The sequence below is a fragment of the Myripristis murdjan genome, chromosome 22, assembly GCF_902150065.1.
Source record: "Myripristis murdjan chromosome 22, fMyrMur1.1, whole genome shotgun sequence".
NCBI classification, from domain to species: domain Eukaryota; kingdom Metazoa; phylum Chordata; class Actinopteri; order Holocentriformes; family Holocentridae; genus Myripristis; species Myripristis murdjan.
Window position 1 is genome coordinate 18,909,426 of NC_044001.1, and position 15,694 is coordinate 18,925,119.

Sequence of the window (15,694 nt, forward strand, 5' to 3'; positions counted from 1 at the left end):
CCTCCCATATTATAATTTAAAAAAAAAAAAACAAAAACAAAAACAAAAACAAAAAAAACTAAAACTAACACAGAAACTAATAAAAACTAAACTAAAACTTATTTCAGACAATAAAAACTAAAGTGAAATGAGCAAACCCACTCTGGAAACTAAGTGAAACAAAAAATTAAAAATGAAATAAAAACTGATGAAAAACACAAAACTACAACAACTCTGACCTGTATCCCTCTGGGTTCTTTTGACTTCCTTGTTTGTGGGTGCCAATTACCACAGCTAGCCATGTCAGGAACAGCAACCACAACAACCAAAACAAAAATTATCCTGCCTTTTTCTTCTCGCTCATGCATGTTCATTCATAACTTCCCTTGTCTGGGAACTGTCTGGGGCTGACACACCACCTGGTCATGTCTATCCAATAGCACAGCAACACACCTCCTTTGTTGGCCTATCATCTCGCTGCTGTCTTTTTAAACGTCTCCCTCTGTGCCTTCAGTGCTTTCTGCTGCTGTTCACCCTCGCTCCCCCCCCCCCCCCCCCCCCCCCCCCCCCCCCCCCCCCATATGGTAGATCTCCTATATCACTCTAGATTCTTGAGTTCCATTTGTTTCTAATATGTTTTTTTTCAGTTGAGTAATCTCTTAGATTATTTGTGTGATGTGCATCTTGGTACACAACAAAGCTGGGCTGTGTCTGCTCTCTCGGGTTTCACATCTAAAGAGTTCAAAATGGCCACGGGGAATGCCACACTAGTCCTGCAAAAGCCGAGTTAAAATCCTAAAAACAGCCCTGAAATAGCCGGGTGGTTAAATTAAGCTCCCTCTTCTCTGGAACCACGTTCTGTGTGACCCCCCCCAGCTTTGTTTCCCATTTTGCTTTCCCTCTGTCTTGGTGAATACAAATAGTAAAGGTGAGCGGGCTGCCCGGAGAAAGGGGGGGAAAAAAATCTTGCAAAGGTGTGAGGTGAAATTGTGTGCAGAGCTGTGGAAAAAAGACGGTGGTTCTTAATAGACAGGCAGTCTCACCGTAGGTTCTCCGAGCTGAACTCTGACTCCAGGAACTTGAGGAACTGGTCCCGTCCCGCCGGATCTTTCAGCGCCTCCTCCAGAGAGAAACCCCATTTCTTTACACGCTGCTGGCTGGGGTCACGACTGCTCACAGCACAACGGCACAACACAACAGAGTAGAATTGAGCAGCTTGTTGTTCACTGGAAATTCTCCCTCACGCTCTTAGGTACTCAGTGTGAAATGAAGTCAGCATGTCAGCATGCAGTCAACCTTTGCTTGTGCTATCACTAGTTTCCATTTGAGATGAGACACAAACAGACAGAGGTCATCCCGCCCCTATTTGGGCCAGTTCATTTATTACCCAAGGCCACTACACTCTACCTGGCCTCCGCCTCTCAGTCGACTCTCTCCCAGCATCCCAGCATCCCCCACTTGTGGCCTCACCTTGCCTCCAAATCCCAGAAGGTGGTGTCATCACTGATCCAGGGGTTGGAGGGTTCGACGGCCGACACAAAAGGGTCATATTCCATAAACTGCTCTGTGTAGCCCATCAGACTGTCGGCCACCTTGGACACCTTCATACAGTGTCTGTCCAGCTGGATATTCAAGAAGGTGATCTGACAGAGACCGAGAGAGAGAGAGAGAGAGAGAGAGAGAGAGAGAGAGAGAGAGAGAGATGAGAAGGCTAAATAAGGTAATGGCTCATCAGTCAGTGTTCCCGATTGTCATTATGATGGATGATAGCGGCAGACGGGTGGTAATGACCGACGGAGGGGACTGTCACACCATGAGTTACCTCCTTCTGTACGTCCTCTTTGGTGGGCTTCCTGGCCGGCTGAGAGCTGATGTGGACGGGACTCGGCTGGCTCTGGCTGTCGTCTGGTACGCCATATACCGACTGGACAGGGACGGAGAGTGACGTGTCAAACATATATATATTTTTTTATGGTCCTGGCCTCTTACCTCTGTAGGATCTCTGATTCTTGAAATGGAAAGGTGTGCATATTGTTTTTTTCCTGCTGCTAAATTTGTTAATGACCTGAAGAGATTCCCCACGTTCCCCATGTGGAGAAGCTACTCTTCCATGATGATTGACGAAATTAATTAGAAAATCAAAACATCACAACTTGATACATTAGGAATACATTACTTTTCCTTTTTGGATATATTTATATATATTTTAATTTGTGGATACATGGCTTATTTCCTTTTTTTTTTAATATGGTGTTTTAGATTGGAACTCAGTTGTGACAAGACCAGTTGACTTTGCTAAAGAGGTGTTAGACTGGTGCTCGCCAAAAAATTCTGCACTGAAAACAAAACTGTCATGTATCATAACCGTAGTCTCCTCTGAAAGGTTACCTTTTTTACCCTGTGTGGATTTCTCTCTCTACGGCACTTGCGGATGTCCATTTCTGTAGTGTTGACACAGCCTGGCTGTGAGAGGGAGTGTGAGAGAGAGAGAGGGAGTGTGAGAGAGAGAGAGACAGAGAGAAAAAGAGAGAGAGAGAGGGAGAGAGAGTGAGAGAGAGGGAGAGAGAGTGAGAGAGAGAGAGAGAGAGGGAGAGAGAGAGAGAGAGAGAGAGAGAGTGTTTCTGGGTCAGATAACAGCGTTTCAGCAGCACTTGCTGTTTCCGCCTGCCCTGGTCGCACAATGCAATGCTGTTTCTCTATTCAGCCCTGCCACAGTCACAAAGGCTGGCATGCAAACTGACTGGCACCAAATCTGATTCTCCTACCAACAACAAAACAGGTCTCTCTGCTGAACACTGCTGTCTGTGGAGCTCAAGCCTCCGTCTTCTCTGTCTGCAGGCTTTTACTGTTGATATTCTCTTTCTCCATCCCAGCAGGCCCTATCATCCCTCTTTTTCCCCTTTTCATTTGCCCGTATTTATTTTCACACCATCACTGCATTTGCCCCCCTCCTCCCCTTCTCAGCTCATTCAGTCCCAACTCACCACTGGGCGATGGACATCCCAGAATGCCCTCTCCTGGCTGTCCAGGATCTTCCGCTCTGCCTTGTCTTTCTTTCTGTCAATTCTGTGAACAGAAGTAAAGTTAAAACAATACTCTCTCTCCTGCTCTCTCTCACACACACACACACACACACACACACACACACACACACACACACACACATAAACAATCCCCAAGGAGTGGGACTGTGCATGCAAGCCACTCGTGCTCTCTGCATGCTCATTTCAAATATAGCTTTTTAGAATACCGCGCCTCTGAAAGGTCAGGTCAAAGATCAGAAAATCTATAAATTAGACCTCAAACCTGAGTAGGAAGCCACAAAGTCTCTCTCTCTCTCTTTCTCTCTCTCTCTCACACACACACACATACATGCACACTCAATACACACATGTCAATCCCATTGACAGACAAGACTTGGGAGCAAAAAGCTCAAGAGTGTGGGTAAAATGCTTCCTCGCCTCACCAAGCAATGTCTGGTTTAGCCGCTGGTGGGATCAGGCAATTACATAACTGACATTTACTGGTTGGCCCTTGCTTGGCCTATTTTACTCTTACTTTACTCTCTACTCAGATTTAGCGCACTGCATCTGAAGAGTGTGCTCCAGGACCTCATGTGTTCACTGTTAACGTCCACATGTGCACAGGCTGCAGTCACTGATCAAAGGTTTTCAAAAGTAAATCATCAAAGCGTACTGTAGTGGCAGCCTCTCGAAGATTAGTGACATACTGTTGTGTTTACACTAGTCAACCACCAGATGGAGGTCTTACAAAGAGATAGAAGTTGAGAAGAATTAAGCGTATGCTACAAAAAAGTGTACCTAAAGGAATACGTGCTGTATTTAATGCATGTGATTCTGCAGGAAAAAGCAGGGAACAGAAGCAATGCATTGTTTATGAGAACAGCACTGGCCCAGTGCTCAACTAACACTGCAAACTAAACCGTTTTGCTCTCCCATGGGGAAATAATACTCAAATCATGCATGTAGGCAAAGGTTAGTGTGTGTGTACGTGTGATTGTGTGTGTATGTCAAGTGAATACACGAATATGCACAAGCCTAATTTGATCCACTCTCATTCTCCCGACCCATAGCTCCCCCACATGTGTCCTGCCAGGCTGATATCGAGGTCACAGGGTGGTGTTTTTCTGATTCACGTCTGTGTTTCCACTCACTTGACTTGCGCCTCGGCTTGCATGAAAATGAATTCCCACTTCCTGGCGAAGGCCCTCTGCAGCCGGGCGAGGTTCTCCTGGAGGAAGCAGTGAAGCATTGAGGGACTGGGATATTTGAGTTCAAGGCCTGTAGATAATTACATTATCCATTCTCTGAGGTGAAATGCCATAATCTTGTTTGAAATGAGACGACCCCTCACTAATATGCTCCTGAATAAGCCACTTAACCACTGTTACCATGCAGTATATGGACGTTTCAATGTATTTGAATAATACAAATTTGAAATGTATTGAAATTGAAATGCATGTATGTATGTACGTATATATGTATATATGTATGTGTACATGTGTGTGTGTATATATACACACACACACACACACACACACACACACATATATATATATATATATATATATATGAAAAATACTCACTGAATTATTAAATATGTACATTTAATACATTTATATAAAAGTGTTCCATGCAAAATTGTGGAGGGTATCAATGAGTTGGGTGAGAACCTTGTAGACTCAACTATCAAATCACACGCTTAGTTCATATTTTTTGTCATAAGGTCCCCATTCTCTGTAATTCTGCATAATGCACTTTTAAGTGTTGAATTATAGTGTTACAGTGATTAAATATGTTAATATGAGTCAAATCAAGCAGCTTCAGCCTCTCAGCTGGCACACACAGTCCATGATGTTGCACCAATAAAATGGTTAAGTTTCACTGATCAAAAGCTCAAATCAAACTTTATACATACAAAGCCCTTTAAGGCTCCACAATTCACACATGGAAACTGCATACTAAATGCCATGTCCTTAATGACGCCACCCGAAAAGCATCTGTCAAAGACACATGACCTCATTACAAAGAGAGGAAAAAACTCTGAGCACCAACTATCAGGCATGAAACAGCAAGAGGAATGAGGCCTGGAGGCATAAAGTGACCTGAATAAGAGAGAATGAAAGTCTACTGGACAATAGATGTGGTGATTTAGTTTAGAGAAGTATGATGGATTAGCACAGTATAATGGTGAGTGCAGGGCGGATGAGTAAATCGAAAGAGAATACCATTGCAATAATGCCCCTCCTGATACTGTATTGATATGCTGATGCCAAGTATAGATATTTTAGTTTACACTTTATGACTGACACAGGAAAAATGAGGTTTGAAAGATGGTAGGAAAGTGTACAATCTAATAATGGCTTTTTATTCCTGGGAATGGATTTGAGGTTTGACGTTTTATTGCCCCAGAGGAAATTATTTCAGCGTTTTTGTTCTTCAGTCAAGTGAAAGAAAACAAAGCATCACAGTGTCATCATCTTGCAGCCCATGCACAGTGATACAATTGAATTGGGAGCTCTCTGGCAATTCCTAACTCAAATGACACGGTACTTACAGCCTCGTAGTCAGCTAGCTCAAGCCTGGCTTTATTCTGCATGGTGCGCTTGCACAGGTAAATGGCTGGAGGGGAGACAGAAAGAGTGAGAGCGGCTGAGGGCAAATCACAAGGTCAGACAGCTCGTCAGTTTTCTCACAGCAAAACAAAACGGAATACTTCCCCATTTCTGTCAGTTTCACGATTGCTCTCTTTTATCACTGAAGTCTCAGCTGTGGGAACCAACACTAATGAATGTGTCCTTTCTGTCTCTGGACCAGACAGATGCTGTTTTGTCATTTTAAATAACAAGCCATCAAATAAATGCGATGCAGACACCTGGAGATGTGCTCATATGTCACTGACTGTCCCTTTATTTTCGGAGTGGATTCGCTCCAATAGGGGATCCTCGGGGCCAGACACGCTCACACACAGATATATTACAGGAAATGGCCCCATGGATCGATACTGGGTGAGTGTCAACAACAAACCGACAGCATAGACCGAGTTTCATCTTGTGGAGCGGGTGAGAGACAGTCGAAGCCAGCTGTGATTAGTGGGACTTTAACGGCTTAGAGAAAAGAGGCAACAGCAAAAATGGACCACAGTTTGTGACTCACCATAGTCTGTGTTTTCAGGCTCCCAACAGTTTGAAGGCCAGAAATATGGAGACTGGTGAAAAGAGAGGGAGACACAAAAAAAAAAAAAAAAAAGTCAACTTTTGCCCATACTCTGAGTCCAGATAAATAACTCTATCGTAATCTCCAGTATAAATGCTGTAATCTCATCTCTCCCACCACACAAACTCCCTCTGTGCTTGTCATCCATGATAAGTAAAAAGAGGATGTGCTGTCTGATGATGATCAATGATTTCTGTGTGCTCCACATAACTATCTGGGGAGGAATGGTAGCTATATTCTCTCTATCTATATTTAATTGGCTATTGCAACTGATATTACAGATTCAAAGTTCATTCCCTAGTCCATTAATAATGGATCGTTCAGATCTATCATGCATCCTTAATCGTCGACAGAATTAGAACATGGTGGTACTCGACCACATATTTCATTTTCCTGCTATCATTCAAATGATAATTTGGCCCCAAATGAGAGTGCAAAGATTATGCATGTGCTGTGTTTGTGAATAACAAACTGGAGGGTTAACATGTGCTCATTCTGCTTTTTAATCATTCCAACTCAGAGAGGATCAAAAGAAATACAGTTTTTTCCATTGTGTGCACAAATCAGCGTATTTGTGACAAATTACAGCACAAAAGGCAGTTGCCATTGAATCTGGGTCTTCTAGCACAGTGTAATACCTATTTATAGACACATGGTACAAGCGCACCAAAAATCCCCTGTCACTCTTCCTTAGACCAGCCAATACATATTAAATGTACCATGGACTCTTTTTAAAGGTTCTCATGACGCAGGCCTGTTGCATCATGACAACATCAGAGGGAATATTTTTAGCCCAACACTGAATGGGCAAGGGCAGCACATGCAGCCCCCTCCCAGCACATTCACATAATGGCTTTTAATCTTGAGCAGTAGAGGTGCAGATAAATGGACTGTGAGGTAGATTGAGGGGGAGGAGCAGAGCGAGTCGGCGGTGCACTGAAAAGCGCAGAGCCAGTGTAAAGCTGGCTCAGCGCTTCCCATAGGGGAGCCTGCCTACTGTAGCTGGCTTGGTTGGATTAGCATGCTAATGGCCCAGTCTCAGTGGTGAGTCATGAAAGAGCCCATAGCCATCAGTGGGACCTGTCAGAGTTCATCCTGGATCAGATGGAACACAGTATGCCCCTCAAACAAGCGACATGAATGGCCTTTAAGCCCTGAGTGTGGCGGTCCACTTCTCTCACTGGGATATACAGCGTCCAGTATGAGTATTGACCTTGGTAGGGTGAGTAATAGGCTTATCAAGGATTGCTCCCATTAGCCTCACACAATAGACATATCCCACTGATAAACTGTCATCATCTCATTATTGTAGGATGTTAGTTATTTAGAAGCCTACCATACATCAAGGGCATTCTCGTGGCAGAGCTTAGACTCAAACACAGCTTTTCCACAGCAGGACACCGCAACCCTTTTGAGGAACCAGGAACCTAATCTTGCAGGGCCAGTTCTCTGCAAACCATGTCTGGGAGGGGATTAGGTTGAGATGCCGGTGTGATTGGTTCGCAGTACAACTACTCTGATTATCTGTCCTCCAAAAGCCTGCCCACTTGAGCCGTGCACTTAATACGTCAAGAGTAGAAGAAGCTACGAGTGATGCACAACACAACTATTATCAATGTAGCAAACTAAAAGCTTTAAAATGGACAGTTTGTTTGAAATAAATGGTAACATTTTGGTTTTAATTGCTTATCATGACTGGAATGTCTCATTGTTCCCACCTACATTTTAGCCTCCAGCTGTTCCAAACATAGTGAAGAGAACGGCTTAAGCCTAACATGAACCTTTACCCACTGGAGGAACCAGTCCCTCTTTTTGGTCTGTGAGTTGACTTCCTGGACCCGAGAACAGTGTTTTTTTTTTTTTTTTTTTTTTTTTTTTGGTGTTATTATATGGTCTTTGTACTTTTGTTGTTGTTGTTGTTTTTGTCGTTATTTGAATTTTGAGTATTTTATTTCATTTGTTATCTTCATTTTTGGGGAGGTTTCCTTGAATAAGCCCATTTTGGGTTTTTTACCTCTCCAGCACTTTCTGTATTATTGTTTTTTTTTTTTTTTTTATCTATGTAATTGTCTCTGTATTATGGTGCAAATAAATAAATAAATAAATAAATAAACAGTCCCTACAATCGAGATACTACTCTCCAAATTCCAGGGAGCTGGCAAGGGGAAATATTAAGCTCCTAGATTTGGATGCTGCATGCACAGAAGTTAATGGTTAAGGTTAAACTAAGGGTTGGTTAGGGTGGTCCAACTGAGCCAGGGGTCCAAACTAGGTAGCGGCACCCATGATATGCACCTCAAGAGGGTGCATTAGGAATCTTCCGCCGCCAACCAAGATTGTTCTGTCAAGAGATTGCTCAGCAGGTAATTGAGCGAAAAACATACCACAACATTTGTCTCCGTCTGAGACTGCACACCATGTCACAGTTGATCTTCATTACTCTGTGTAAAAGCAATTTCCTCCTTTTTCGACCTCCAAGTGTCTCTTCTCCAAAACCAAACGCAGCATCACAGCAGCTCAGTGGCAAATAATCATGAACGTGATGACAGCTTCAACATATCCCATGCCTACAGTTTTGCTGTTATCAGTGGCATGCAGAATGACTAGACATCCCCTCCTTATATGCATAAGGAGTTCACTGTGCTCAGATGCAGTGAAACACTGCACAAGAGCTTAGGATACTTGTTTTGACTCCAAAGCTCCTTTCCAAGAACATGACCCAGTAACTTTAGCCCCATAACTTTTGGGTGGAACAGGGCATTACTGTACCTGGAAGCGATAAAGGGTTCCATCATCTTTTAGTGTCAGGACATGGTCAGAGATGGGGAAGAGGTAGCCCTGGGCAGCGATCAGACTTCCAAGGTGAATTGCTTCAGCTGTTGACAAGAGAGAGGACACACAGGGTTGGGAGGGGCCGCGGCTGCAGTTCAGTTATATTGTGGTCACGTTGACTGATTTCTCAGCAGGCATACCTGCATCCTCAATGGAGAGGTTTTTCATCAGCCACTGAACAATATCCGCTCCTGGTATTCAGAGAGGGACAATGGTTAGAAGTGGCATCACAATAGTGCAACCCCAACAAGAAGCCACTTCTGCAAAAGCTGCAATCCACAAACACAAACGGGCTTCGAGCAAGTCTTTATGATTCTACATTGTTGCTGCAGTGTTAGTGTTATAGTAAAAAGAAGACATGCTGTAGCGCTATAAAGCCATGGTTCAAATCCATCAACAGTGCTGGGTCAAAGTGGAATGGGTATCTATATATGGCATATATAACAAGTTGCAAGCTTTTCTCTCTCAGCTCCTGAGCAGCATTATATTTGACCTCTTCTTTTTACTTGGAAGAAGAGAGAGGCTGAAGCTGTGAGGCCTGGGGAGGCACAAGAAGGAGTGACTCAGAGAGAGAGGGAGTAAGCCCCCAGCAACAATGTTGAGTCATTCATATAAATGTGCACTGGCACACACACACACACACACACACATGCAGACCTATGAAACAACACATAAAAGCATACAGTGCATACACACAGCAAGGACTAGCTCCTCTGTGCTGTGACAAGGGCAGCATCACACCACGGGCATCATCCTCTGTGGCTAAGGTCTTACTGGCAAAGACATCATCTGCCTCCAACTGCAGTACCAGCAATTTAAATGAGCCCAAAAGGTCATATTTGCCTTAGTGATTCTGACTCACTTGCTTTCTCCACGCCTGCTTGCTGAGTGAGACAATAAAACACACTCACACACACACCATTACAGGGTGTTTGCAGCTCCTTGAAATTTTTAAATAAGAATATATTGTTATTATACCTTTAAACAGGTGTAAATCTCCATGAAACTTCCCTTTAAGTGGCTTCAAAGTTTGGAAAAAACTTAGTTGCAGATAAAGATTCTGTACCTGCTGGTTGCAACGTTTCACTGAAGCTACATCACCCTTATGCTGAGTGAAATATTCAAACCCAAAACGCCAGGATTTTATGGCTGCACCAGTACATCAAACAGAAAATATCTTCAGGTCTTGTGCATCATTTTACACACATTAAATGGAATTCAATGAGACATATTTGGCATCTTTGGAAACCTCGGGATCTCCACTAGAATTTAAAATAAATTTCTGTGTCTGAACAAAAGCTGAGCTGCCCAGCATGTTTATGATCACAAGCCCACCAACAGCACTGTCAGGGTTGAGGAGGTAAAAGTATAAAAGTGACACCCAGAATTTCCAATACACCAGGTCAAAAACAAACACAGACACAAATGCAACCACATTATGCATGCAGTATGTGTGCACTCACATGCATACAAATAAGGTTACCAACCTGACACCACACTTGGGATCTTGGACAGGAAACTTTTGACAGTCCGGATGGCTACACCTCCAGCTTTCTCATCTTGTATTCGCATAACAATGTCTTCAATCTGTGGGGAGGTCAGAAAGAGGTCATGTTAAAATTGATGCGATGAGTATTGTGAAGCATTTTAAACAAACTAAGGTCAGTAAGAGCCCCAGACCAGATAATTTTAGTACCTGGGTGCTTTGGTCCTGTGCTGTGCATCTGAGTGAAAATTTCTATCTCAGCTGCATATCTAATATCAATATCTGCATGCAATATTTAAAATATGGAAAAAGTAAAACCCCTAGACCAGTAGTTCTCATTTTTGGTGGTGAAAAACTTTGAGAAACTGGTTAATTATTGAGGCATACAGGAAAGTTGCCTATATGTTTAGGAATGTCTCCATCCTTTTTATTGATCCTTCAAGTTTCATGTTTTCTATCCTATTTTATTTTAGTGTCTAAAATTTGTAGACATTATATATTTTGTATCGCTTTTGTATCGAAGCAGTGCTCATTTTGCACTGCTTCTGATGCCTGTTGTTGTAAATGTTATTATGTGACCTAATAGCTACTGCAAACCAAACTTCCTTGAGGATACCCTGAGGATTTACCTAACAACAGGCCTAATTTAGAGTTAAGAGTTAACATCAGGGTTAAGTTCAGGCCAGGTTTAGGTAAGGCTTTGTGAATGAATGTATTACCCATTTCACACTGGACTAGGGCTGGATGATAACGCAATATTATTGTTTTGTGGGGGAATGTTGTGATTTTATAATGTCATTACACACAATTCTAAACTGGTTATAACAAAAACATGTAAACTGACAAAATTAGGTGTAAAATGGTTTGAGTAATATTATTTGTTTAACTGTGTTTGAGTTGACCTGTTGGAGTTTTGCGTGACATCACACTTTCATTGACAGGATCATATGGCATGATTTTGCATTCACTGGATCATATGGTGCTATATACATTAGCATAAAAAAATCCTTATGAGTATCATGATGATTTTAAGACTGTTGCCCAGCCCTACCCTGCAGCAGGGCTCAGCTTTTAAAACACAAACATGTTCAAGGTCAGGGTTGAGGCCTGGGTCACACTGTGCTCTGCTTGGTGTGAATTTCCAGTGTCACTCCATGTTGGAGCATCAAGTTGAACGCAGAATTTGAACATGTGCTTTTGATGATGACATAAGCTGACAGCCCATGGGACGCTCCCGTCTACGAGGCTTGGTGTGAAGCTCCTCAAAGACGGACGGAACCCGGATCAACACACCGTAATATTCCCAGCTTTTTGTGAAAGGGGTATAAATCAATAGGATGGGATAGTATAGTGATTAAAAAAAAATATGAGAGTATGGGTGCTTGCATGCAAAATATAGCCCATGTGTGTTGGGGTGATTTATCAAACCCAGATGTAAAACACAGGCTTTGCTGAGGGAGCTGTGGCCCATTGAAAAAGGCTGTCACAGCTATTCCCCAGAGGCAGAGATAAACATCACACCTCCGACGCAGCCAGAGCCCCAAACACATCACACATCGGCAGCCTAAAATTAGGCATGGCTCGGCTCGCCACTCAGTCACTACACAGGGGAGAACACACAAACATCCACACATCCACAGTCACTCAAGGACATGGACACACATGCACAGGCACACACACACACAGACTTAGAAACACATGGAGATGTATATATATATATATATATATATATATATATATCAACAGCTGTGCGTTTATGAGTCAATAGTCAGGTCAGGTCATGCATTGATGCGAACAGGTCAGTGTTCTGTAAGTGTTGCCCTACGCTGCGTTCCCTATTGCAATAGACCGAGGCCTGATGGAGTCTCCCACTAGAAATCAATCACCATTAAAAAGAGCCTGATTTAGCACCCTTAGCTGTATTATCGGTAGCCCACCATATAGTTGCTAAGGTCGTTGCACAGCCCATTAAATTCTTTATGGCTCCCCGTGCATCTGAATAGTAAGTCAGCACTCTCACATGCACATACTCACTCACACGCTCTCCTCTTTTCCTCTTTCTTCTCTCCTTCTCCACCTTTCATCCATCATTCAAACCAGCAGATCTGTGCATGAGCTCCTTCCAGCTGCTCTGCTCTGTGTGTGTGTGTGTGTGTGTGTGTGTGTGTGTGTGTGTGTGTGAGGCCTGAAGACGAGCAGCCTGGAGTCAACACACCTAAAGCGAGCTTCAGCAGCTTGCAGCAGGTTGCTCAGCATGCAGCTTGTCCTGGTCTCTGTGTTCCACGCAGCAAGTGAAACCTTATTCCTCATACTTTATTCCTGCAGCATCTAGCACCTTCAATCTATGTTTAACCTGTAGAACGTGGTCGGACAGCTGCGATGAAGTTCCTTGCACATAGCTCCTCCTGACAACTTTATGCTCACGGTATTTTTCTTGAGCCAAGTGTGCTTTCTGATTTCCTTTAATTCTGCATGATCTTGTCGGCCTAAATGGAACATACAGGAATAACTCATGATACCTGGCAGCAAAATAAGTTATGTTGCGCTATGCTGGCTTCCCCTGAATCCCAGAAACCAGCCCCCCTGGAGAGAGCCAATCAAAACCCATGGGCCTCAATCAGAGGAGCAGATATCCTGCCTTTCTGGCTGCCTTGAATGAGAAGAGGAGAGAGAGAGGGAGAGATGGGGGAGTAAAGAGAAACAGAGAGGCAGACAGCATAGCATGCTATATTTACTCTGCCAGCTTTGCAATCAAAGGTAATCATGCTGCCTGGCAAAGCATTTAATGGATGATTCACACACGCTCCCCATAAATCTACAACAAAACACCTGAGTAACACATTCTAGATGCATATGGATTTAATAATAGACATAATGCGGAGAAGAGAGGGGGAGAGAGAGGCCTGTGTGGCAAGACAATTACCACTCTCTCACCATCAGCTTGAGAGAGTGTCTTGGTATGAATTATTGAAGATCCACTATGGAGAATTACTGCCTTGACTCTGTTGATAAATCTCTTATAGGGAGAGAGAGAGAGAGAGAGAGAGAGAGAGAGAGAGAGAGAGAGAGCAGCACACAGCATCTGTCCTCTGTGTTGTGAATACAGCCTTGGTATTTTTGGCCTGCTTTCGCCTACATGTGAGCATAAATATTTCACAGAAGCACAATCAGCCAGCAGATTACCAGTGAAACATTCCAGTCTATCCTTTGAAGACAAACCTTCAACACAAAACAGTTGGGGGGTGGGGGGTATGGTGGTGGCGCGAGTGGGGGGGATGGTGGGGGGGAGGGTGGGCATTGAAATCAGCCCCATTTGATGCAACACTGAACAACTCCACGCACCCCCTGAGACACAACAACATGGGAAGGATTAAGTTCTTTTGTTCTTGTGTAATAATGGAGCTTGGACTCGGGGAGCGGCATAGAAAAAGAACTCATTATCTCCCTATAGGATGACAGCGGACAAGAAGTGCTTGGCACGGCTACAGAAAGTAGCACGTCGTATCTCCTGGCTGTAGAAGCTAATGGTGTTTGCAGCTTGGTGTGGAGGGCTTTTGAGAGCCCAACATTGCTGCTCGCCTGCGATAACAGCACTTTGCCCCTCGCCACCAAAGCTCCATAAACGGTTATCAGGAGAGCGCTTGTGTATGGTGTCACTGTATATTTGCGCTTGCAGCGTGTGCGTGTATGTGTGCAAATTTGAATCAGTGCATGGCTCCATGTGTGCTTGCGTGTTAGTGTGTGTGTGTGTGTATCTGGGTCCCTTTGTTATATGGCCATCTTATCAGTAATAACTTTGAGGGCCCAGGCAGCCAAGGAAGCACAAATACTGCACTCTGCCACCCATCTGTGTGGCAAATGCAGCGGTGTGAAGGTGCAGTTGAGGTAAAGTACAACATAACTAAGTGAGGCTACCAGCTTATGAAAAGGCAGTTACTCCAATCTCAGGTGAGGGCATTCAAAACAAACTGCCACGTCTGTGCACCTGTGCAAGAAAAGGATCTGAAGCTGAGAATCTTCATTAGCGAGGTGCAATTACACTGGAACATCGGTGAAAGAAAGTAGGTGTTCTTCAGCCATCGAGTAAATGTGACACACTGAACCGCGGTACGTGGACTGAAACTGTGGGATAATCACTTCTTCGGCTGACTGAAATCCTCCGTCCTCTTCCAAAAATGGCCAGAGATGAAGCTATTAAAAACTGGCCCAGTCTTCAGAAATGAGAGCGCGGCTGCTAAAAGATGTATCATGCAGTAATAGGGCCATTAATGATTCAGAAGCCATCAGTGGACTCAGACACACTTGTCATTGTTGAAAGACATTTAGGTTGGTGGGGGGAAACGACGGGACGGGTGTCCAAGTGGCGGGCAGCAAGACTAATGCCTAACCTACTTTCTAAAGTTTTGCACCAATTCCAGCCAGTTCATATAACTCACACTGTCATGCAGGGACTTAGAAAGTTTTATCATGCCTGCACATTGTAAGAGCAATTGTGTGCATAATATGCAGTGGGGATACAAAATATATTATATACTGTTCCATCAAGTGTTACCACAACTTATTACTGGGGAGTAACTTCTCTCTAAAGTACACAACCTGTCACATAGTGCTTTCCTGTGCCATTCTGACCTCTGCGCCATACTGGGTACATAATTAAGAGGGTTCCAGCTGGTGTGCTGTGCCCTGGGGACGGAGGTGAGAATAAGGCCTGCTGGAGAGAGAAAGAGGACCCCCCCACACACACACACACACACATACACACACACGCTTCCCCCTCTCATCTCATCCCTGCCCCGCTCCACCCAGGCACAGACTGCTGGGCGTTAGCATGCCGAGTCATGATGAGGAGGCTGTGGGAGCTTCTCTGCTGGGTCTGACACACCAGGGGGAGGCAGTGACAGCCCCTGCGCCCCTGTGACAGGCCATGCAGAGAGCAACGCAGCTCAGTCGGCTGGAAAAGCCCTGATGTCCAATGGAAAGTTATGCTAATTTAGAGATGTGTGAGTAGACCGCATTTGCACATCCGGACTGACGGATGTTATGCATAAGGGCACACATGCACATGCACATTCACGGAAATGTGCACGTGCATGCACACAGGCACGCACGCGCATACATGCACGCCCGTTTAGCTTAAAGCCCTCGGCTATTCTCATCATCG

At 44.1% G+C, this 15,694-nt stretch overlaps 1 protein-coding gene across 5 annotated transcripts in view; it reads right to left on the reverse strand.

Moving 5' to 3' along the window:
- Positions 1-15,694, reverse strand: part of LOC115380713 (regulator of G-protein signaling 6-like) — a 42,490-nt gene that overhangs the window by 5,715 nt on the left and 21,081 nt on the right. For all 5 annotated transcript variants that reach the window (XM_030081894.1, XM_030081893.1, XM_030081891.1 and 2 more), the window contains 11 exons: positions 10,535-10,634; positions 9,188-9,238; positions 8,985-9,091; positions 6,156-6,207; positions 5,557-5,621; positions 4,154-4,230; positions 2,964-3,045; positions 2,368-2,442; positions 1,802-1,903; positions 1,450-1,622; positions 1,023-1,148 (listed from right to left, as the gene is read on the reverse strand). In XM_030081894.1, coding sequence (XP_029937754.1) covers positions 1,023-1,148; positions 1,450-1,622; positions 1,802-1,903; positions 2,368-2,442; positions 2,964-3,045; positions 4,154-4,230; positions 5,557-5,621; positions 6,156-6,207; positions 8,985-9,091; positions 9,188-9,238; positions 10,535-10,634 — 1,010 coding nt within the window. The remainder of the gene's footprint in view (positions 1-1,022; positions 1,149-1,449; positions 1,623-1,801; positions 1,904-2,367; positions 2,443-2,963; positions 3,046-4,153; positions 4,231-5,556; positions 5,622-6,155; positions 6,208-8,984; positions 9,092-9,187; positions 9,239-10,534; positions 10,635-15,694) is intronic.